The sequence below is a fragment of the Acomys minous genome (genome assembly GCF_964271855.1).
Source record: "Acomys minous genome assembly, chromosome: 17".
NCBI lineage: Eukaryota > Metazoa > Chordata > Mammalia > Rodentia > Muridae > Acomys > Acomys minous.
The window spans coordinates 29,053,447-29,076,766 of NC_140500.1; the positions used below are offsets into that span (position 1 = coordinate 29,053,447).

At 42.7% G+C, this 23,320-nt stretch overlaps 1 protein-coding gene across 6 annotated transcripts in view; it reads right to left on the reverse strand.

Annotated features, from left to right (window-relative positions):
- ZFAND4 (zinc finger AN1-type containing 4) overlaps window positions 1-23,137 on the reverse strand; it is a 62,024-nt gene extending 38,887 nt beyond the window's left edge. For 3 of the 6 annotated variants that reach the window (XR_014776149.1, XM_084765869.1, XM_084765873.1), the window contains exons 1-4: window positions 22,983-23,137; window positions 15,134-15,432; window positions 1,503-1,578; window positions 234-301 (exon numbers count right to left, since the gene is read on the reverse strand). Coding sequence is in view for 5 of the 6 variants with exons in the window: in XM_084765869.1 (XP_084621995.1) it covers window positions 234-301; window positions 1,503-1,578; window positions 15,134-15,395 (406 nt within the window). In the remaining variant the exon portion in view is untranslated. Of the gene's footprint in view, window positions 1-233; window positions 302-1,502; window positions 1,579-1,850; window positions 2,011-4,502; window positions 4,712-5,926; window positions 6,157-15,133; window positions 15,433-22,540; window positions 22,922-22,982 lie in introns of those variants that run through there. The other 3 variants (XM_084765872.1, XM_084765871.1, XM_084765870.1) reach the window with 3 other exon arrangements.
- Between the last annotated feature and the right edge of the window lie 183 nt (window positions 23,138-23,320).

Genomic DNA, 23,320 nt, shown 5'->3' on the forward strand with positions numbered 1-23,320 from the left:
TCACAAAGCAGGACTGCTCTGAGCACGGCTCTATGTGGTGGGGATGCATATGACACACTGGGGCCAGTGAGCATACTCCCAGATCTCCCTGGATTACAATCTTGTGGTAGCTTCAATAGGAATGAATGGCCCCCATAAGCGCACATGTTTAAATGCTTGGTCATTAACACCTGGAAGAACAATATTACTAAATCACTTCAGAATTATTTTAGATTGCGTTAATGTATGCATACCTTTTCTAGTACTTATTGGTCCACCACGCATAGCCAATACCAGCTTCAAGGTACAACCTTCTGAAATGCTGTGAATAGTTAGCAAAAAATAAACTATGATCATCAATTAACATTCAGTGTCAAATGAACCACTAATTATGTGCTGGTTTATTTGTCCTACTATATATTCCTTAAAATATGAAAGAAGAAGATACAGCAATATGAATAAATATAAGGTATTAATATATTATTAATGTTTACCTGCATAAATACAAAAAGTTTACAAATTCTCATAAGTTTATTAAAAAGAAAGGGCCCAGACAAGAGGTGGTGACATATGCCTTTGATCCTAGACTCTGGAGGCAGAGGCAGGCAGATCTCCGGGCTCCAGGCTAGCCTGGTCTACAGAGCAAGTTCCAGGGCAGCCACAGCTACACAGAGAAACCCTGTCTCAAAAATACAAAAAGGAGCTGGGTACAGTGGTGCACACTCAGCACTCGGAAAGGCAGAGGCAGGCAGATCTCTGTGAGTTCAAGGTCAGCCTGGTCTACAGAGCAAGTTCCAGGACAGCCAAGGCTACACAGAGAAACGCTGTCTCAAAAGACCAAAAACCAAAACCCAAAAAACAAACAAAAAAAACCCTCCATGCCCAAAACTTGTGAAAAATCAAAAGAAAAGTAAGAGTGGGTCAATATTGAAAAAAAAAAAGGCAAAGACAAGAAGTTACTACAACCATGCAAGAAGGCAGGGACAAATGGTTTGGCATGAAACACTAAAAGGTGAACTACAAATATCAGAGAACAAACAACAAGAAAAAGACGGTACTGAGCTAATCCATCGAGAGGTCAGAATTCAGACACCGGGGATCGGAGCTGCTCTGCAGAGGCATGACACAGACACTGGCGTGTGGCGTGGTGACACAGACACTGGCCTGTGGCGTGGCGACACAGACACTGGCGTGTGGCGTGGCGACACAGACACTGGCGTGTGGCGTGGCGACACAGACACTGGCGTGTGGCGTGGCGACACAGACACTGGCGTGTGGCGTGGTGACACAGACACTGGCCTGTGGCGTGGTGACACAGACACTGGTGTGTGGCGTGGTGACACAGACACTGGTGTGTGGCGTGGTGACACAGACCCTGGCGTGTGGCGTGGCGACACAGACACTGGCGTGTGGCGTGGCGACACAGACAATGGTGTGTGGCGTGGCGACACAGACACTGGTGTGTGGCGTGGCGACACAGACACTGGTGTGTGGCGTGGTGACACAGCACCCGGACAACTCACTTGTAGTCGTTCAGGCAGTAGTCATCCTCAAGCTCCATGTTATTCCAAATTAAGTGCTGCTGACAGATGGGGATACCTGCAGGAAGGGATAAGGAAAGTGCTTACAACTTCAGCACCATCTCTAAAGAGCACGACACAACACTGTTTCATTAAAGAACTAAATATTTAGGACTTAAACACACTTCTGGGTTCAAGAGCTCTGGCCCAACAGCTGTCCTCTTCAATATATGACTGGCACCACTATTATTTATCCTGTGGCCAAGAAAACAATTTCAAAGTGTCTTTTGTAATCGCCATCACTTTTAGCTTTAAAACCTTTCCTTTGCCCAAATGTCGTTAAATACTCACGGTTTACCATGACATATACACTTCCATTGCAGTGCCAGTCCACTCCCCAAGAACCTTGGGAGAGTCTCTGATTACTGTTTAGATTGCGCTGATGGAGTGTGTCTGATTATTCACGTATATGATGTATGAGACAGAAACGGAAAGAAGTCTGTTCAGGATGCTGTTTAAAAAAAAAACAAAAACAAAAACAAAAAAAGCACCATAGACCGGGTGGTTTCAGTAACAGAAATGTGTATCTTGTGGTTCTTGAGACTGGGAGCCCATGGATTCAAGGTTCCACACAGGCTTGTTCTAGGGCCACTTTTCTTGGTACGTAAACAGTTCCTAGTCGGCTGTCCACTCACATGGCCTTTCCTTTCTATGAGAATACTGAGAAAGAACTCACATGTCTCTTCTTACAAAGACACAATTATGAGAAATGCATTTATGACCTCAGACCCTAACTTATCTACTAAAGGGCCCAATCTATAAATGCCATCTCATTATGGATTAAGCCCTCAACCAAAGAATTATGGGAGAAGCTGGTCATGGGAACACACATAACCACAGTAATCAGATGACTAAGGCAGCAAGAGAGTGACTTTGAGGCCACCCTGGGCTATCTAAGATGTCCCAGGCCACCTCAGGCTGACTATACAATGAACCATTATCCAAAAAAGATAAGTTGTAGACTCATGAACGCTTGGTCATGATGGTATGCATTTACATATTACAGCTGAAGTATGACTCTTATGGGGTTTTCATAAATATTTTCAGGCAGGCATAAACATGTTAAAACACATTTACATTTGCATTGAGAATCATCTAGGTAAAATCAAGCTCTTGCTAGTGAGAACAGGAATCACAGGACCATCTCGATGGTCACAGAGGTCACAACTCTTCCTAATACAAGCCCTGAGGAAACTAGGAGCAGAAGTAACATGCTTCAACATAATAAATGCTACATACAACATTCAGCAGACATTATGTTAAATGGGGGAAAACTCAGAAGCATCACTTCTAAAATCAGGAACAAGACAGGGTGCCCAATTTTGCTATTCCTATTCAATATATTGCTCAAACTCTTAGTTACAGTAATAAGACAAGAAAGAAATAAAAGAGATACAAATAAAAGAGAAGCCAAAGTATCTATCCCTTGTACACGATCCTGTACATAAAAATTCATATCCAGTAGTCTTAGCAAAATAGCAGGATACAGAAATTAGCAATTTTCCTATATATTAATAACTAAATGCTAAGAAAGAAATCAGGGAGAAAACCCCTATTAAAAATAGAGATGGTTCAAAGGTTAAGAGTTCTGGCTATTCTTCCAAAGGTTCTGAGTTCAATTCCAAGCAACCACCTTGTTGCTTACAGCCATCTATAATGAGATCGGGTACCCTATTCTGGTGTGTAGGTGTACATGCAGGCAGAACATTGTATACATAATAAATAAATCTTTAAAGAAAAAAAAACAAAAAACAAGATGCCTGAAAATATATCTAACCAGGGAAGTTAAAGATCTCTGCAATGAAAAACCTAAGGCAATGAAGAGAACTGAAGAAAGTCCAGAAGACAGGAAGACCGCACCCTATGCTCATGGCTGGCAGAATCAAGCAAAAGCAACTTACAGATTCAACACAATCCCCACAAAACTTCTGACATTCTTCACAGAAATAGAAAAAAATCCTAAAATTCATATGGAATCATAAAAGACCCCAAAAGCCAAAGGAATCTTGAGCAAATCCTGAGGTATAAAAATACCTGATTTCAAATTCCAGTACAAAGCTGTAATGATACTATTATTTTTTTAAAAAAAACTTTTAAAAGGATGGTCCTGACATAAAAACCAGATATTTAGGAACCAGCAAGATGGCTCATCAAGTAAAGGTGAGTCAAGAGGAGAGTCAAGAGTTAAAGATTCATCTGAGATAAAATATAGCATACTACATGCATGCATGGACTGCCAGAATCTGTGGGGAATAAAAGGGAGACATTTGGAGGGAGGTAGTTGGAGAGCAGCCTTCCTGACTACAGAAATACACTAGCTTTAGTAGGAAAGAAAGGACTAGGAGGAATTCTGGGAAACCTAACAGCCCCCCTGCATGACTGGTTCTCAGGACAAGCCTTCCTGAGCTGGCTCCCATGAAGGGGAAGAGATTCTACACTTTTGGGGGCCCAAATCCGCCCCAAGAGGAACTACATGGAGATGGATCAGCAACACTGGCCCCATTCCTAGACCTCCCCTAGACATCAGAGGGCCAGGACCAACATCCATGCCACAGCCCCACAAAGGCAGGAACTATATACACACTGCACTCCAGCAAGAGACGGCACAGAGATGAGCCTTCCTCAGGCCTTCATTCTGTCAATGAAAGGAAAATCATACAGACCTGCACTAGTCCCAAAATTCTCTCCTTCACTTCAAAAAAAAGTAATTATTTAATGAGTTTCGTATACATACATAATATATTTTGATCATTAACTCTCCTATCCTCTTTCAATCTCCCAACTACTCATTCTTCCCAACAGATCCCCCTCCTACTTTATGATTTTTTAAACAACCCGCTGAGTTTAATTAGGGGTGTATATGTGAGCATGGATGTGGTGTTATTTACTGGTGCATGAAAAACTTAGCAATGGCGGCAGCATTGGAAAAAAAAAATCACTCACTTAGCCCAACAGTCATTCATTGCCAACAGCTTCTAGGAGTGACGTCTCATAACCGCCCTCCTCCAGTCCGTTCTGGATGCTGTCTGCTCCACAGGTGACCTCAGCCTTGAGCTCATGAGAATAATAGCCATGTGTTCAGAAGACAGCATTTCAGGACGTTCCTCTCCATCTCTTGACCCTTAATTCTTTCTGTCATTCCTTCAGTATTCCTGAGCCATGAGAAAAGTATGATGTAGAAGTCTCATTTGGGGTTGAGTGTTCAGCAGCTATGTACTCTGAGCACTCTGACCAGTTACAAGTCTCTGCATTACCTACTGCACTCTGCACAAAGCAGCAGCTCTAACTACAGGTGACAGCAGCATAAATCTATAATTATAAACATAATATTTCTAAGACATTTAACATACATCCATTTAGCACAATAGTAATAATAATTTCAAACTCCAAGACCTACAATCTCCATAGCCAAAGGCTTTTAATAAGGTTTACCGTATCAGGCATGAATTTCCTCCAGTGGCATGAGCCTCAAATCCAGAAAGTGATTACACCATTAACAACAGCTATGCCACTATTGCACCACTAAGCCCATTTTACTTTACAGTTCAGTATTTTAATATAAAGGGCCCACATCTGGGCAAGACCATTGATGAATTTTCTCCCCCCAGTGGCTTGCATAGCAATTTCTAGCACAATGCAGACATTTCTAGCTTATTTCCAGCTTGATTTCTCTATGTCCCGCTAACAAACTATGTTGTGTTCTCAGCAGTAGAGTATTGTCATCTAGTTCTGGTGGGCAACCAAGATTAGCAGCAACAGTCTACTGTTTTGGGTACCTCTGGGAACTTCCTGACCAATAACTTGTAAGGAAGAGTACTGCATCTGGAACTGGCATTTTTGTTTGATAACCCTTGGCTTCTGGGAGTAGCACTAACCATCTATGCAGGATTCCTCTAGGTTCAAACTCCTTTGAAAAATTGTATTTATGATCACATTTTTTAATACTTTCTAATATGTTTGCTTTAAGCCATCTGCCTCTTTTACTACTAATGTAGATAAATGGAAAGATGAACTATTTGCATAATTTCCATTACTGTGTGAAAGATGCATAACTATATAATTATTCCAAAATTGTAAATGGCCATAGCCAACAACAACATACCTATAGATAATCATAGTTGTGCATTTCTTGGAAGCAGTATTAAATCCCAAGCTCTCTTCATTTCAAGAAACTTCATCTTGATTTAAAGGCTACTGTTAACAAGATTTTGTTTCTTTTGATTTTCTTAAACCGTCACATATGTTTTATTAAGCAACATTTATTTATTTTCCAACAAGTGTTCCATTATTTTGCCCCAGCTATTCTGAGAAACACTTGACAAAGGCAACCTCACCAACCTGCAGGGTCTCCTATGTTAATCACTTGCCTTATTCTTCAAGGTCCCCAAAATAACACGAACAGTTGCCACCGCAGAATTATTGCTGCCAGGCATGGTGATACATGTCTTTAATCTTAGCACTTGGAGACAGAGGTAAGTTGGTCTCTGAGTTAAAACCAGCCATCCCTACACAGCAAGTCCAAGGACAGGCAGAACTACATAGAAAAACCCTGTTTCAAAAACAGACAAACAACAACAAAATAACTGCCAAAAAATACCACATTTTCTGGTCACCGAACACAAAGAAATGAAGCTGAAACTGAGCAAGAAGCTTCTTCCTGCTGCTTAGCCCTCATTATGCGGGAAGAGATTGTGCCAGCTCCTAGAGGACTAGTGCCCTCTCATTCAGCTGGGTCACTGTGCATTCTAGCCAGGAATGGTGTCCCACTGGTGCAAAGGCACAACTATTGTTGATCTGCTCAGATCAGATTTGAAGCCTGCTTCACAGGACAGACCTGATTAAAGCTAGTGGCTGGGGAGTTCATAGGCCCTAGTGGGAAACTATTGCTTTTGTTTTGCTAAATAGACATAATGTGCCTGTCAAATTTGTCTAAATCATTTGTACCCATAGATTGGTGCTGCTTTCAAGACTTTTGAAGTGGGCAGTTGTTAAGGCAGACTGCTAACTAGACAGGGTGATGAAATAGCCAACCTTTGGGTGTGGAGCTACAAATGAGACATCTATATCACTCTCTAAGGCTCATGGACCTCACGCAAGACCTGGAGGAAGGGCTGAAGTACGTGGAAAGCTGTGCTTTGGGCATGGCATGGCTGTTCTACTCAGGAACCCACAGCAGCTAATTACCTCTACATAACCTGTATTCTACTAGGCCCATTAACGTCCTGTAGCAAAGGGGGAGGGGTTCACAAGACCCCCAACCTCTCCCTGAGTATCTACAGGCAATTAGTGGTACCTGGGGAAATGGCATTTTCTGTAGTAGAGTAGCCACCAACATGATACCAAACTCTTGCAGATAACCCCTCACCCATGCCCCTATATGAATCAATAATGAAATACATAGGGTCACACTCCCATCCCCCATAAAAAGACAAGAAAGCAGAAAGAGAATTTAGACAAAGTATATCAGTAACTGAGGGGAACAAGGGTAAAAGGGGGGAGATAGTGAAAAAGCATTTACATACATTGATGAAAGTGCCACCAGGTGTGTTGGCTCATGGCTATGATCCCAGCACTTCGGAAGCAGAGGCAGGTGGATTGATGTGAGTTCAAGGCCAGTCTGGTCTACAAAGCAAGTACAGGATAGCCAAAAGCTACACAGAAAAAAAAACTCTGTCTCAAAAAAAAGAAAAGAAAGAAAGAAAATGCCAGTAGAGATAATTTGAAAATTTTTTTTCTTAGAAAAAAGAAATAATATAGCTGAGACTTGGATCTGAATAAACAAACTACAAAAAATAATAAAGGCAAAATATAAACTTTGCTTTAACAAAGAAATAAGTTGGTTCAAAACAATATTACTAAAACTATACATGATGATCATACTTTATATGTCATGTGTAGGTGAAATCAATGACATCAATGACACAGGAATGTAAGAAGTAGAACCATTCACGACTGTAAGATACATGTATATGCCGTGAAGCAGTTTGATATTAGTTGAGGTAAACTTGAATTTGATATGAATATACTATAAACTCTAGGATGGCTAATTTAAAAATATATGAAATATTCTAAGATAGATAAGAAAACAGTCATATAGAAAAATCAAATTACAATAGCCAAATTGAGGAAGAAAATTAGCAACCAAGAACAAGAGCAACTGACAGAAAATAACAAATATGGTAGATGCCCATCTATATTTGAATCCCCATCATTTTAAATTCAAAAACTGTTAGGAAAAAACCCAAGTTCATTTGGGAGATTAATTGTCAACCATGCATGAAACTAAAAAATATCATCCTGAGTGAGGTAGCCCAGACCCAGGAAGAGAAACATGGTATGTACTCAAAGGGGATACTAGTCATAAAGTAAAGGATAATAATGCTACAAATTACAGACCCAGAGAGACTAAGTAACAAGAAAGCTATCTGGTGCTTTCTCAGAAAAATGGGAATAGGGCTTCCTCAAGACCCAGCTATTCCACTCCTTGGAATATACCCAGAGGATGCACTACCACACAACAGGGACATATGCTCAACCATGTTCATAGCTGCCTTATTCATAATAGCCAGAACTTGGAAACAACCTACGTGTCCCTCAATAGAAGAATGGATAAAGAAACTGTGGTACATTTACACTATGGAATACTACTCAGCTATTAAAAACAAGGAATTTCCAAAATTTGTGGACAAATGGATTGACCTAGAAATTGTCATAATGAGTGAGTTCACACAGAAGCAAAAAGAGCTAAATGGTATATACTCACTTATATCGAGACACTAGTCCAAGGGGTACGTCCCCATGAAAAACTGTACCTACCAGGATAGTGGGTAAGAGGGGAGGACATCCTATTGAGACTTTAGGTGTGAGAAGCCTGGGAGAAAGAGGAAATAGAAGGATCCAGCGGGTCCTGGAAAACTACAGGCGAGTCTGGGCCCTGGGGTCCTCCGCAAACTATGGCAACAGCCAAGGAAAAAATAGGCAGTAGACCTCGAACACCTACCCAGACTGGCCAATGGACAGGACATTCTCCACTGTTGAGTGGAGAAGGAGATCTAACTTTCACACAAACTCTGGTGCCCCATATTTGAACATGTCCCTTGGATGGAGATGCCTGGTGGCACTCAGAGGAAAGATAATAGGTCACCAAGGAGAGACTTGATACCGTATGAGCATATACAGGGGGAGGAGGTCCCCCTCAGACACAGACATAGGGGAGGGGAGGGGAGTAGGGGGGAAGTGGGAGGAAGGGAGGAATGGGAGGATACATGGGATGGGCTAACAACTGAGATGTAATATGAATAAATTAATTTAAAAAAAAACAAGGCTTAAGCGGGGAGACACAAGGATCTCCCTGGGAAGGGAAATGGAATAGATTTCATAGGTAAACTAGGGACAAGTGAGGTTGGGAACAGGAGGGGCCAGGTAAGGGGAGGGAAGGAAAAAATACTGGGAGAACTGACTGGATTTGGGAGGCATTTCAGGGTGATGTGGAAACCTAGTGCAATGGAAACCATGGAATCTATGAGAGTAACCCTAGCAAAGTCTAGCAATGGGGACAGGGAGCCTGAAGCAGCCATCTTCCATAACCAGGCAAAACCTCAAGTGGACAAACCGAGAAGGCAACCCAGACAGAAAACTTTTCACCTACAGTTTGTCCTGCCTGCAGTGTGCTCTGACTGGAGGCTAGCAGAACTGTCATCAAAGAAGATGCTGAGTACCACAGCCAAAGGCTAGGCAGATGCTGAGTACCACAGCCAAACACTAGGCAGAGCATCCTGAAAAGGATGGGGAGGAAGGACTGGAGGAAGCAGAGGGGTCAGGAATCAACTGATTGGGACTCATGGGAACTTGCAGAGATCAGGGAACCTGTAGGGGTCTGACCTAGGTCTCCTGCATATAGGTTATGGCTGAGTAGCTTGGTGCTCTTAGGGAAATCCTAACAGTGGGAACAGAGGTGTATCCCTGGCTCTTACCTACTTGTGAGACCATTTACTCCCTACTGGGTTGCCTTTTTCAGCCTTGATGTGATATGTGCTTGTTATACCAAGTTTAGTTGATGTCCCTAGGAGGACTGCTCTTTTCTGGAAGGAGGGGTAGATTTGAGGGAAAGGAAGGGGCAAAAAGAGGCTAGGGGTAGGGGAGTGAGGGGAAACTGCACTTAGGATGTAATATGTGAGATAAGAATTTTAAAAATGAAAAAACCAACAACAACAAAACAAAACCAAAAAATGTCAATAAACTACAAAAAAATTACAGGAAAATGGATGGAACTCACTGAGTGGAGTACCCAGACCCAGAGAGACAAACATTGTGTATTCTCTCTTACACGTGGATGCTACTTTTGAATTTTTAGATTTGTATATTTAATTTAGAATATCTTGTAGAGCTCAGCACGCTAGAAAGGACACGTGGGGCATGGAGGGGAGAGGTCTTGAGGGTAAGGAGGCAGTACAACACATACGCTATGGAAGCAGAGGAGGAACACTCAAGATTAGAAGGCTAAGAATTGATGCAGGTGAGGAGAAAGGGGAGAGGAGTGGGAGGTGTGCTTGAGCCAAAACAAGGATGGATGAAAAATCCTTATGGACACCCACTACTTTGTTAACTAATTTAAATTTTTCAAAAGAAGTTTGAAGAGAAGTACTCTGCATGGGTGGACGGTGCTGCCCCTAGAACCGAGTTATTAAGCAAAATCCCACTGCAAGGCATGGGATAGCTTCCTACAAGTATTAGTCAGGGGCCCACAAACAGCACAAATTACATCCATTGCTCTTGGCCCAGCAGAACTGGACGGTGAGACCCTATTGCTGAGAGCACAACACACTTTGCTTTCAGGACAAAGACATCAAGCTGGACCTGACCTAAAAACTCTCTTCTGCTGACTAGCTTTCATGAGGCCAAAAAGTGCTAGCAGGCTGCTGAGGGGAAAAAGCCATCCAGTTGTATCACTCAGCAGCAAAGCCTGCCAGCTACAACCCTAACCTGTTAGGCAAGATGTGCCACTGGTGGAACAGTAGCACAAAGGTTATGGGGTTAAACACTACTTTTTTATTGGATTGGAAGCACGCTCTACAGTAGAGAACTCATGCCTGAGACAGTTAACTTGGTCAAAAGCCTAGTTAGGAAGGTCATGGACCCTATAGGGGAGCTTACCACTATTGTGAAGGCACGCGTTGTCAAACTGCCTTCTAAATATTTATGTTTATATACACCAATTAGTGATGCCCATATATTTGGCAGAAAAGTTTCTCTCGACAGTGGTCAGCAGTTAATGCAGAGATTCATAACTGGTCAAAATGCTGAGAATAAGTGATTATTGAGTGCTCAGCCATTATATGGCATCTTTATCAACACATTCTTCGTTTCCCTGTGCCACCAAGCCCTAGGGAACACTGTGGAAAGGGGGCAGACAAATGTTAAGAGCTGGAGGACGGGAAGGACTACTGTGAACTGCTGTCTTCTGGACATGGCATGGCCACTCAACTAGAGAACTCATTGCAGCTGTGGTGACCGGCACACGACCAAGCCAACAAGATCAGTCAACATCCCAGGGGCAGCACTAATGAAATCAGTGGGCAAGGACATGGAGGGTGGAGTGGGGCTTAATGAGGGGGCCTGGGAGGATGGAAAGAGGCACTTTGGGGTACACATGATAAGATGCACTTTTAACATATATAAAGCTGCCAAAGAATAAAAAAAACAGTCTATAAATATATATGAAATACTTTTTAAAAACAAAAATAAGATGCTTTTCATTTTCCCATATACCCCAAACCTGTCACTCTTGGATAATTTTACAGGCAAAGTTCTACAGAGTGTTCTAGAAGCAGCAACACAAGACTGTTGTTCTGAGCAGCACATTAAAGAGACACAACAAAAATTACCAAGACTTCTGGTAGTATGACAAATTGGTCGGGGGAATATGAAGCCACAGTGAATATGAGTCGCTTCAGTGAAAACAACAACATGGTAAGTGCTATTCTGACGACCACTTATCTACACGGGAAAGACATCCAGTCCTTATTTAACATCCGGTCTCAGAATAAAGCAGGTTACCAGAAATGGCAACTTACTCTAAACAAAAGGAAAGGGTTTAAAATAAAGGATGCTTTCCTTGCCCGTGTTACTCTCCACGGTGTCAGCACATGGAGTCTGTTCACTCTAGTCCTTCAGGAACCCATGTTGATAGAGCAGTAGTTGTCATGTGTAAAAAATGATTGTCCATTTGTAGCTCATTGTCCATAATTAATAATATGGCTCCCTTTACTCGTAAGGAACCAAGATCTTCCATGTACAGGGGAGAAACGTTTATTTAGGGAGCAGCAATGCCAACACTTAAGGCATGTAGGGACTCCCGTGCTCCAGATGAGCCCTCACTTCCTGGCGCATGCTTCTTTCACGCCTTCGGGAAGTGATGCCCACACTTTTGTAAACCACTGCTCTGGTTAGTAAGCTCCAGAAAGTGAGTTTGAGAGCCAAGGTACATCCTTCCCGAGTGTACAACAGGCACAACATTAGCTTCTCAGAAAGCCATGACACCAGCTGCAGACTAAGCGTTTCCCTTGGTAAGGAAAGTGGGCATTTACACTTGGTAACTTGTGTTATCTGAGAAGATCATTTGCAACACTTGTTACTATCATTATTCCTACTTTTAAGACAAAGAAATATTAATCTGAGAGCCAGCAAGATGTAGTTAGTGTACAGCAATGGATAAGTGGGTAAAAGTGCTTGCAGCTTGCTGCAAAACCTCATGAACAGAGTTTGAACCCCAAGACCTACATAGTAGAAAGAATCAACTCCCACAAATTGTTCTCTGACCTCCAAGGTGTGCTGTTGCAAGCACACATGTATGTGCATGTATACACACAAAATAAGTAAAAATGTGATTTTTAAAATGTTAGATTCAACAAAGAGAGGGGTCCAGGAAACATCAGGAGAGAGGAGCTGGATCAGGAAAGCTACAAAGTGTTTGGTTCATGTTTGGAACCTTTACTGCCCTCCATGACATTGCCTGGAACAGGCGCACTGGTGGCTTCCCTTGTCTCCAAGGTCTTCAGCAGCCATGGTCAAGGCTGGAGAGGGGGGCAGTCTCTGTGCTTGGAACACTGAAAACGGCACCTTTTTATTGGGGTGCCCTGCCTCTGTTTGAGCTCTTTGTCACACTGGAGCCAAGGCTGCTGTTGCTGTGCTTAAAGGAGCCATGACAGTAGCTGCCATGCCCCCCTTCTCCCACCCCACCCCACCCCTGTGCTGAGTGCTGTGACAGGAATTACAGCCTGCTCTCTGCCAGCTAAGATGATGTCCTTGTCAGCTATTGCTAATGGGGACAGAGTACTGGCTGGCGGCCTGGTGGCCATTCCTCAGTCAGCGGGAGCTGCTGGACTCCCCCTGTCATCTCAAGTCCTCGTGGGTTCTACAGGGTCTGTCTGTGTGGCCAGTATGACAGGCATCTGAGAGTTCCTGCTCTTCTTTTCTCACAGAAGCAGACATGGAAACAGGTGCCACCGCCCAACTTGTCCAAACCCTAGAGGGATCAGTTAGCCCCAGGGGACAACCCGCCAACACTGAATGCCTAAATGGAAGTAAGAAATAAAAGTAAGCCGGGAGTGGTGGCACATGCCTTTAATCCCAGCACCCGAGAGGCAGAGGCAGGAGGATCACTGTGAGTCCAAGGCCAGCCTGGTCTACAAAGCGAGTCCAGGACAGGCAAGGCCACACAGAGAAACCCTGTCTCAAAAAAAAAAAGAAAAAGAAAAAGAAAAAAGAAAAGAAAAGAAAAGAATAAAAAAAGAGAGAAATAAAACCAAGTTGTTGCTCACACACACACAATCAATGTTAATTTACTTAGTGGATTCTGTGCTTCCGTCCCTTACAAACCCATTTACAATTTCCTGTCAGCTACCTCTTTCCTCTCCACTTCGGCACTCACTCCCAGGTCACCAGAGTCTCCTCAGCCTGTCCTCCACAAATCCCTTTTACTCCCCTTCCACCAGGCACTAGTTCTGAACTCATTGAAAGTTACCCAAAGGAAAAGCCTTCTGGAGAAACACCCACTTCCTCTGCAGGACTAACTCAAGCACTGTCCCCTCTGTCCTCTCCAGCCAAATCTTGCTAACTGGAGTCTTGAGGGCCTTCTCATGTTAGCTCCAGCTGACATCCAGTGAGGAAGAACAGAGGCCATCCAGAAAAGGAATAAAGCTGATTTTTCGTGAAGGCTGTTCTTTTGAAGTCTCCTGCAGAACACAATGACTGTCACGCCTTTGTCGCTTCAAACACAGTGTACCTGTGCCATTGTTTGACGTGGTTTAGACTCAGCTACCCTAAAACTACCTTAAGGGGAAGGACAAAGGAAAAGCAAACACTCAAAAACTCAACCACCCAGCCAGGTAGTGGCAGCTGCTCCCAGTACTGGGGAGGCAAAGGCAGGCGAAACTCTGGGTTCAAGGCCAGCCTGGTCTACAGAGTGAGCTAGAGCTGCACAGAGAAACTCTGGAACAACAAAGCAAAATGAACAGTAACAACAACAACAAAATGCAAACAGCCAGAATGTGCGATCTCACAGCCCCGCCCACTCTCGTCCCTCTGTAAACGCTGCTGCATTTAAGTTGGCCGCTGCATTTAAGTTGGCCGCTGCATTTAAGTTGGCTGCTGCATTTAAGTTGGCCGCTGCATTTAAGTTGGCCGCTGCATTTAAGTTGGCCGCTGCATTTAAGTTGGCCGCTGCATTTAAGTTGGCCGCTGCATTTAAGTTGGCCGCTGCATTTAAGTTGGCCGCGGGAGAACAGACCTAGTTGGTTCCTTCATATTGCAAACAGCTCCAGCGGACTCCAGCAGCCATGCACTAGGTGATGATGGTATATGGAGTAATTTAATTCTCTATCCCAAAATGGACAACTATAATGGTAATCTGAAATCTGGAAGACTAATTTTAACATAAGGAGACCTGACACCACAAATATATATGCCTATATATGCCAGAAAAAGATGTTCCATGTCATTCAAAACCCTTGATATGTTAGAAGAACTTTAAACATATGTAAATGTAACCCAAAACTTTCATAAAATCTCCACATTGTACGAAAAAAAAAGGGATGACCTCCATTAAGAGCAACTGCAGAATATTACAGTACAGTTTGTGTGTCATCCTACCCTGCTAAGAACTATTTTTCTTTTCTTTTCTTTTTTTCCGAGACAGGGTTTCTCTGTGTAGCCTTGGCTGTCCTGGATTCACTTTGTAGACCATTCTGGCCTGGAACTCACAGTGATCCACCTGCCTCTGCCTCCTGAGTGCTGGGATTAAAGGCGTGCGTCAACACGCCGGCCCCAGAACTATTTTTCAATCACTAACATGATGCCAGAGATCTGAACCAAGACGACCCTGTGGCGAAGGGGCACGTGGGGACACAAAGGGACACAAAGGGACACAAAGGAGGCAGTTTCTAAGCTCCTAACTGTTGAAGACATGATCGTGATTTTATTATTCTATTCATTCTAATGTCCTATGTTTAAAATTTTTGTCCATTAAAAAATTTTAAGATGTTTAATTCTCATATTGTAGAAACAAAGACTAGTACCTTCCAATCTTTGAATTTTTCCTTTCACAGAGATAACAGCTTCAAAGGGTGAAACTCTTAATTCAAAACATGTTCCAGTCAGTGTTTCGATGAAGAGTTCCATGGTGTCATAGAAAGGAAGTTTGAAGTAAAATGGTCCCACGTTATCTTCATTGAAGAATGGAGGCTCTTTCCTGTTATCCATTACTTTGACTTCTCTAATTCCTCTGGAATATGTTGTATGCAACTGTATTCCAATTCTACCCAAATCAGCTTTGAACATTGGTAATATGTATCGTTGTTCATGTTTGAGTTTTTACCTGAAAAACAAAACTTGTTTTAAAACAAATCTGTCTGGAAGTCCCTCCTTCATTAAGATTTCCTGAATAACTGGCTCATGCTCATCTTCCAGTCTAAAAACTTACTTTACCAACTGTGTCTAGTAGTAGACTTTCCGCGCCTGCCTCTGCAGTCACTCCTGAAGTAGATATGCTTTTGGTTCTTTACACTACCTCATTACAGCTTCACATTGTCCCTAATTTAGAGCACATGGTCAACAAACATTTTCCTAGTATTCAAATTCTACATGTCAGTATAGTTCCGTCTCTGTCTGTTCCCTGTCTCTGTCTCTGTCTCCTTTCTCTTTCTCTCTCTCTCTCTCTCTCTCTCTCTCTCTCTCTCTCTCTCTCTCTCTCTCTCTCTCTCTCTGTCTGTCCCAGGTTTCTCTGTATAGCCTTGCCTGTCCTGGACTGGCTTTGTAGACCAGGCTAGCCTCAAACTCACAGAGATCCACCTGCCTCCTCTGTGTCCCCAAGTGCTGGGATTACAGGTGTGTGTCACCATGCCTGGCCACATGTTTCTCTTTTAAGCTATATAAAACTTCAGTGCCTTGGCTCAGCAGTTACAAGTACTGGCTGCTCTCCCAGAGGTCTCAGGTTCAATTCCCAGCAACCATATAGTGGCTCACAATCATCTATACTGGAATTGTTTACCCTCTTCTCCACGCAGGCACATATGCAGATAGAGCACTCACACATAAAAATAAATAATAAATAAAACCATTTTTAAAATCTTTAATGTCTTTGTACCTAATTAACTGGATAAGAAAAATGGCAAATATATGAATAGCTTCCTTTAAAATTTGATCCACTAAATAAAAAACCTACAAGTATTTCGGTTTCCAAATATTATCAACTATTCTATCATTAAAAGGAAGTAATGATATAGATCCTAGATGATCTCTACTCACAAGCATACAATGGCTAATGAATATAAGAAACAAACACAACAGATAAGGTAAAATAACAGTATAGAACTAACAGCAGGGTAACCACATTGGAAACTGCTGTTATTTGGTGAAAACTTTGTATCAGGGAATCCTAAGCTTAAACTACACAAATACGTATCTTTGTGAAGAGATGAGGGAAATTTTTTCAAAGTAGTTTTGTTCAGATATAATTTATATACCATAAATTGACTCACTTAACATATAAAATTCACTTATTTTCAATACTAAAAATGTCCAGCCACCACAACCACTATTTCTCCCAGTGATGGGGACTGGGCAAGGGCTTTGGGTAGCCAAACAAGTGCTCTAGCAGCGGGTGACAACAACAACAACTTCTTGCAATCACCATTTCAACATGTTCACCACCCCAAAAACCTTACACCCAATGGCCTCACTCTCAATTTCCCCTTTCTGCTCTCAGTCCAAGGCAATAATTATTCTGCTTTCTCTATCACTGCTTACTCCAGACACTTACATAAATAAAAGGATTTATTTGGTATTTTACAACTCACTTCTATGGCACTGCAAACATTTTTCAGAGTTCATCCATGCATCAGTACTTCATCCATCTGGTGGATGACTGACAGCCCCTGTGTGGACCTGGTGCATGTTATCGCCTAGTCACTGCTTTATGACGTTTGGGTGGGCTCCAATTTGAAGCGAATGCAAATACTGCACTAATGAACAGTCAGCTATGGTGTGGACAAGTGCTCTTTTTTTTGGTGAGACATATCTAGAAAGAAACAGATGTTCTGTCTCACATGGCAACTATATTAAGGACTTTGTGGAATTATTAAACTGTTTTCCAAGTATTTTGAACAATTTTATAATAAACTAACAACAAATGATGGTACAGATTTCTTCACATCTTTGTCAATACTTATTGTCTTTTATTAAAGCTAGCCTAGTGAGTACAGGGTGGTGCATCATGGTTGTGATTTGCACTCTCAAAAGATTCTGAGCATCTTTTATGGGATTATAGGCTCTCTGTATTTCTCCCTTGGAGAATATCTATTCAAAGTCTATCACTGGATTGAAAATGTTTTGGGCTTGGTTGGTTGCTTGGTTGGTTTTTAATACCCTAAAGGAGATGGGAGAAGGGGTTGTGGGAGAGAGAATGAGGCCGTTTGAGAGGTAATACGGAAACCTAATAAGTAAGAACTACCTAAAGTATATATAAACATGAAGGTGATCTCAAGGAAATTGCCAAATAACAGAAGACAGCATCCCAGCTGCCCGACTCTTGTCACCAAATGAAGCTTCCAGTACCAGAATTGAGCTACATCTAATTGAGTTGTTGGCCAAAAGGGTCCCACAGGAACCCCCAAACAACTCAGGCTGTTTCCAAAACTATAGGTTTCTCTCCACAGACTGACAGCAAGGCCCCATTGCTGAAAACACCACCTACACAGGTCAATGAACATGACGATAGCAAGCTGGTGCCTACAGAGAGCCTTCAAGCCCATGTTCTAGTGTTTCTGGTACAGGAAGGTACTCTTAATACGATCAAGAGAAATGTAAACACCAAATTAACCATAAGCCTTTTATCCACAATGGTGTGCATCTGCCATATAGTCTAGGGCAATAGTGGCACAAAACTTGTGGAAATAACCAACCAGCAACGGAATTGACTTAAGGGCCACTCCACAGAATGGAGTCCATTCCTGACACTGCTTAGGTAACCAAAAACCTGAGACTAGGTAGCTCAAGGACCTACCGCCAAGTCTTTAAAAAAGAAAAAGAAAAAAGCAGTGATAAAATAATTGCTAGTGGCATTCTGCTATCCTCATATAGATTAGTACCTTGCTCATCCATCACCAGAGAAACTTCTCTCTGCAGCAGACAGAACAAATACAGACCCACTGCCAGGCACTAGGTAGAGTGAGAGACCTTAGAACACTCAGCACTAACTGGGATGCCTCCATTAAATCCCTCCCTCAGACCTCAGAGAACCCCATGGAAGAGGAGGGGGAAGAGTGTAAGAGCCAGGGGGCGAGTGGAGGACACCAAGAAAATAAGGCCATCTAATTCAACAGGAGCAAAGTTCGTCATATGAACCCACAGAGTCTGAAGCAGCGTGCACGGGGCCTGCACCAGGTCCTCTCTGTTTATATTATGACTGCCTGTTTAGCGTTTCTGTGGGGTTGCTGAGTGTGCAAGTCCATTCTCTAATTCTTGTGCCTTCTCTTGGGCTGTTTTCCTTCTGTTGGTTTGCCTTGTCCAACTTCAATGTGATAGTTTTTGTTTTATATTTTATTTTGTTACATTTGTTATGTAACATTATTTTGTTACAAAAAACTGAATCAATGAAAATCTAGCCACTAGGGTAAAGGTTAAGCACTGAACTGTTAATGGAGTGATATTGGGGGTTATCAAGTGCTCCAGGGCAGGCCTCATGTTCAGTAGCTGACCAGACATATAATGTACTCCACAAGTTGTGTGTGTGTGTGTGTGTGTGTGTGTGTGTGTGTGTGTGTGTGTGCGCACACGCGCGCGCATGTGCTTTTGTTTGGTTACCGTTTGATGTGTCTTTTTTTGGGTGGTAATTTGTTTTGTTTTCTTGTTGTATTAGGTTTTTTGGGTTTTTTTGTTTTTTGTTTTTTGGGTTTTTTTGTTTTGTTTGTTTGTTTGTTTGTTTTTTGAGAAAGAACTTAAAAGTGGGTGGCGGGGGAAGGACCTGGAAGGACTTGGGGGAGGGGAAGAATATGATTAAATTATATAAATTGAAGTTCTGTTTAAATATTAAATAATATTCTAGACACAAGCCACATGTAGGATATAGGGTTAGCAAATATTTTCTCCCACTCTGTAAACTGGCCTTTGACTTCTTGATAATAGCTTTTCAAGTTGAATTCTCAACTACATAAAGCTCAATTTGGCTATTTGTTGTTGTCAGAGTTAGAAACCTTGACCTAACCAAAAGCATTAAATGTACACACATTTCCCAGTTTTAAGTTATTTTTAGGGTTAGTGATCATTCTGAATAGGGACCCAACTTTATTCTTTAACATAGAGATAATCATTTCCAGTATCGTTTGTGGGAAAGACTACATTAATCCCACTGAACTGTCATAGACTTCTTTGTTTGTTTGTTTTTGTTTTTTGGATTTTTTGAGACAGGGTCTTTCTGTGTTAGCCTTGTCTGTCCTGGACTCTCTTTGTAGACCAGGCTGGCCTTGAATTCACAGCGATCCACCTGCGTCTGCCTCCCAAGTGCTGGGATTAAAGGCGTGCACCACCACCGCCTGGCTCTTATTTATTTTTGAGGCAGAGTCTCATTATATATCCAAACTAACCTCATACTTATGATCCTCCTGCCTCAAGTCTCCCCAGTGCTGGGATAAGTGTGTGCTAAGATGACGGCCTAGAAATATATTTAAAGGTGCACTTGTTTTAAAGACTGTGTTTGGCTAATAAATATCACTGGAAAGCATGGCCTAGGCAGCTGTACTCCTGACACTCCAAACACACGTGCATTAACATATACACCAATAGCTGCTCTTTCGAGCCTTTCAGTACTCATAAAGCATACCATGATGCATCCATTCATTCAAGCCAGAAATTTAGGAGCTCTCACAAACACCATGACAGCTTCAAGTGACCAGTCCTGACAATGTACCTTACATCTTTCTGTCCACCAACCTCTCGCTTCACTGACTAGGACTTAACTCAGGGTTCCACTGGCTTTCACAGAGCACTCTCGCGGGCTGGCTAACTTTAACAGAGCACTCTCGTGGGCTGGCTGGCTATAATCCTATGCTTCACCACACTAGCCAGCTACTGGGCTTGATATTAATTTTTGGGAAAATTTTTCTAAAAACTGCTTAAGGGTATTATTTATCACATTATTTAGCAGTTACTTCCTACTGACTATGTTTAAGAATGGATACTATAAATCACTATAGTGAGACCTCAGTAGCAAGGGAAATGAACCTATACTAAAGACATGAATTTTCCCCTGTATAAATAAGGAGACTTTTTTTAAAGGGCAATTTTAAATCTACAACAAAACCAAGCAGAGATGATGAGTCTCCACATCCATTTGCCTTTCCCTGCCATGTTGGCATAATGCTCTTCTGGACTGTGCAGTTTACCCTTGTGCATTCAAATGCTGATTTCTTTACCCCACTATCTGGATCAATCCCAACACTGCACTGTGATGTTTATTCTAAGTATCTCCTGTCTCAACTTTGTGTAAACATGTCACCATTCGATCTCTGTGTTGCCAATAAAAACCAACTAGCTAATGCTAAGCAATAACAGAGAAATAAGGTGGGACACCCTGGTCCAGTGAGAGGAGGAGAAAGAGGAAGAAGAGGACGGATGCATGTGCAGAGGACCAGGAAACGCCAGGAGAAATGAGCTGGACCTAGGATGTGGGTAAAAATCAAGTATAAAGTGGGAAATCTGAATGGGAGGAAACTACACTAGCTTGAAGGGTTAGGATGGAGGAATTATTACTCAGCATTGTGCTCTAGGCTAATAAAGTAGATCCTAGTCTCTCTGTGTGGTTACTTGGGTATAAAGCTGGTCATAGATTTATTAAAATTATGAATCAACATTAAATATCAATAATCTTTCAACACTGCCTCCAGCTACCCTACATTCTGCACATATACTATTAACACATGAGGAACAGACACCTCACTGTTACCCAAGCCCAAAGTTTACATTAGGGTTCATACATCTTACAGGTGTGAGAAGATAAATAAAAACATGTATTTATCACTTCAGTATCAAAGGAGTTTAGTATTCTAAAAATTCTGTGTTGAGACTATTGATCCCACCCACGCCTCAAACTCTTGGCAACTTTTCACCTTTTCAGTGTTTCCATAGCTTTGCCCTTCCCAGAATGTCATGCAATTGGAATCACAAAATAAGCAGCCTTTACAGAGTGGTCTCTCTAAGGAACACACATTTAAGGCTCTTTTGTGCCATTTCATGGATTGATGGCTTAGTTCCTTTAAGTGCTAAATTATATTCCATTGTATTATGCTTTAGTTTCATTTATCCATTCTTCTACTAAGAAATATCTCACATGCTCCAGTTTTTGGCAATTATGAAACAAAACTTATATAGGTCATGTTGATATATTTTAACATTTATGCTAGGTTTTATTATAAGAGTATTTTTAGGCTGGAGAGATGGCTCAGAGGTTAAGAGCACTGACTGCTCTTCTAGCGGTCCTGAGTTCAATTCCCAGCAACCACATTGTAGAGTACTTTACTAGCAATATTAGGTCCTGGGTTCAATCAGCAGTGTTACAAAAACAAACAAACAAAAACAGTATTATGGGCAGCATGCAGTCTTTTAAAACGCATTTGTCATGTTATACTGAAGAGTGTAATACAGACACACAGTGTCTGCTTCTTCAAGGCAAACAGCAACCCTACAAAAAAAACAAAAATCAGTGTGGAGATAGAAGTCACATGTTAGGAATGTCGAGATGAACATCGCAGAAGGCACAGGTGACCAGTGCCTAGGAGAAGAATTTAGAGGCAGAGGATATAAGGAGCATCTCCTTCACAATGCTTTTTATACCTGGTCCCTGAAATAATAAACAATCTGGGGAAAAGTAGAGAATCACAGATCTGTAGGTCTTAAATCTGAAATGAGACTAGATGATGTGACTATGAGAAGAAGAAAACGAACATTGCACTGAGTACATCATCAGTGGTTTTGGAACTTCCAAAATAAGTTTGGACCCAGTCAGTGGGATAAATTTCAATATACAAGACGGGACCAAGGGTGGTAACCATAACCAAAAAGTGTTGTGTATATCAAAACTACACTACTAAGCAAACAACGTCCATGCTAAACCAGAGTAGAATACTACAGCGGCGAGTGGAAGCTCAAGTGGGCAAAAGCCCTAGCCGGTACTAGAACTAAGTCCACTGAGAAGGGCTCAAACTTCTTCAGACTGGCGCGTGACCTGCATGAATGAGCAGTGGAAAACTGATGGATAATGAAAACTCATACTGATGCTAAATGATACAAGTACATAAAACGATGCTAAAATTGATAAATTATCTTAAAAACTGGGAGGGAAAAAAAACCTTCAATATTTCTTTCATCTTTTGAAAACTTCTAAAACCGCCACCACAAAAGCGGCAATTAAGTGCACTCAGTAATTTCAGTACCTTGGACTTTTCTTCTCGACCACAGAAACTTAGCCACACGTTGAGTTAGCTTTTACATTTTTCGCCCAACACAAATATTCCCACAATAAGATGCAGCCTTTTAAAATGCTTGTACATTCACAGAGGTGTGAAAATCGAGCTACAGAATGGAGTCACACTCTAGCCTGCGACTAATGCACAAGTGCGGACGCGCTACCCTGGGGCCAGGGACCACGCCCCGCAGGAACCACACTCAGACCCAAAGTAGGGTCCGCAGCACCCGGAACCACAGGTGCGACCAGTCTGCGCCCAGGGCGACGGCGGTCCGGGTCCCGTGAGTCCCTAGGCAGAGAGGGTGTGACTAGGCTGCAGCCCAGGCGGACGCACCTCTTCCGCCTGGCCGGCCGCGAAGGTGCAGCGGACCCCTCAGCCGCCCGCCCGCCCGCGCCCCGCCCCGCCGCACCCTTCACCAGCTCGCCCTCCGGTGGTCGCGTCCGCCCGCTCGCTCGCTCGCTCGCCTGCCCTCAGGCCTATAGGGGTGCGCGCGCCCGCGACGACAGCCGACGCTGCCGCGAAGCTCCGGCCCCGCCCTTTGTGACACCGCTCACCAATCGGCGGTCAGCACTGCCGGAGCCCTCCAATCAGCCGGCGAGGGGCGGGGCCTAGCCTTCCGAGGCTGGCGGTTGCTCGGATGCCGGGGTCGCTCGAGCGTTCAGGAAGGGTTGTCGGTTATAAGAAGCCCGGATGTTGACCCTTTATTACTGCCGCCGGAGCCTTCTAGGGCACGGCAGGAGGTCGAGA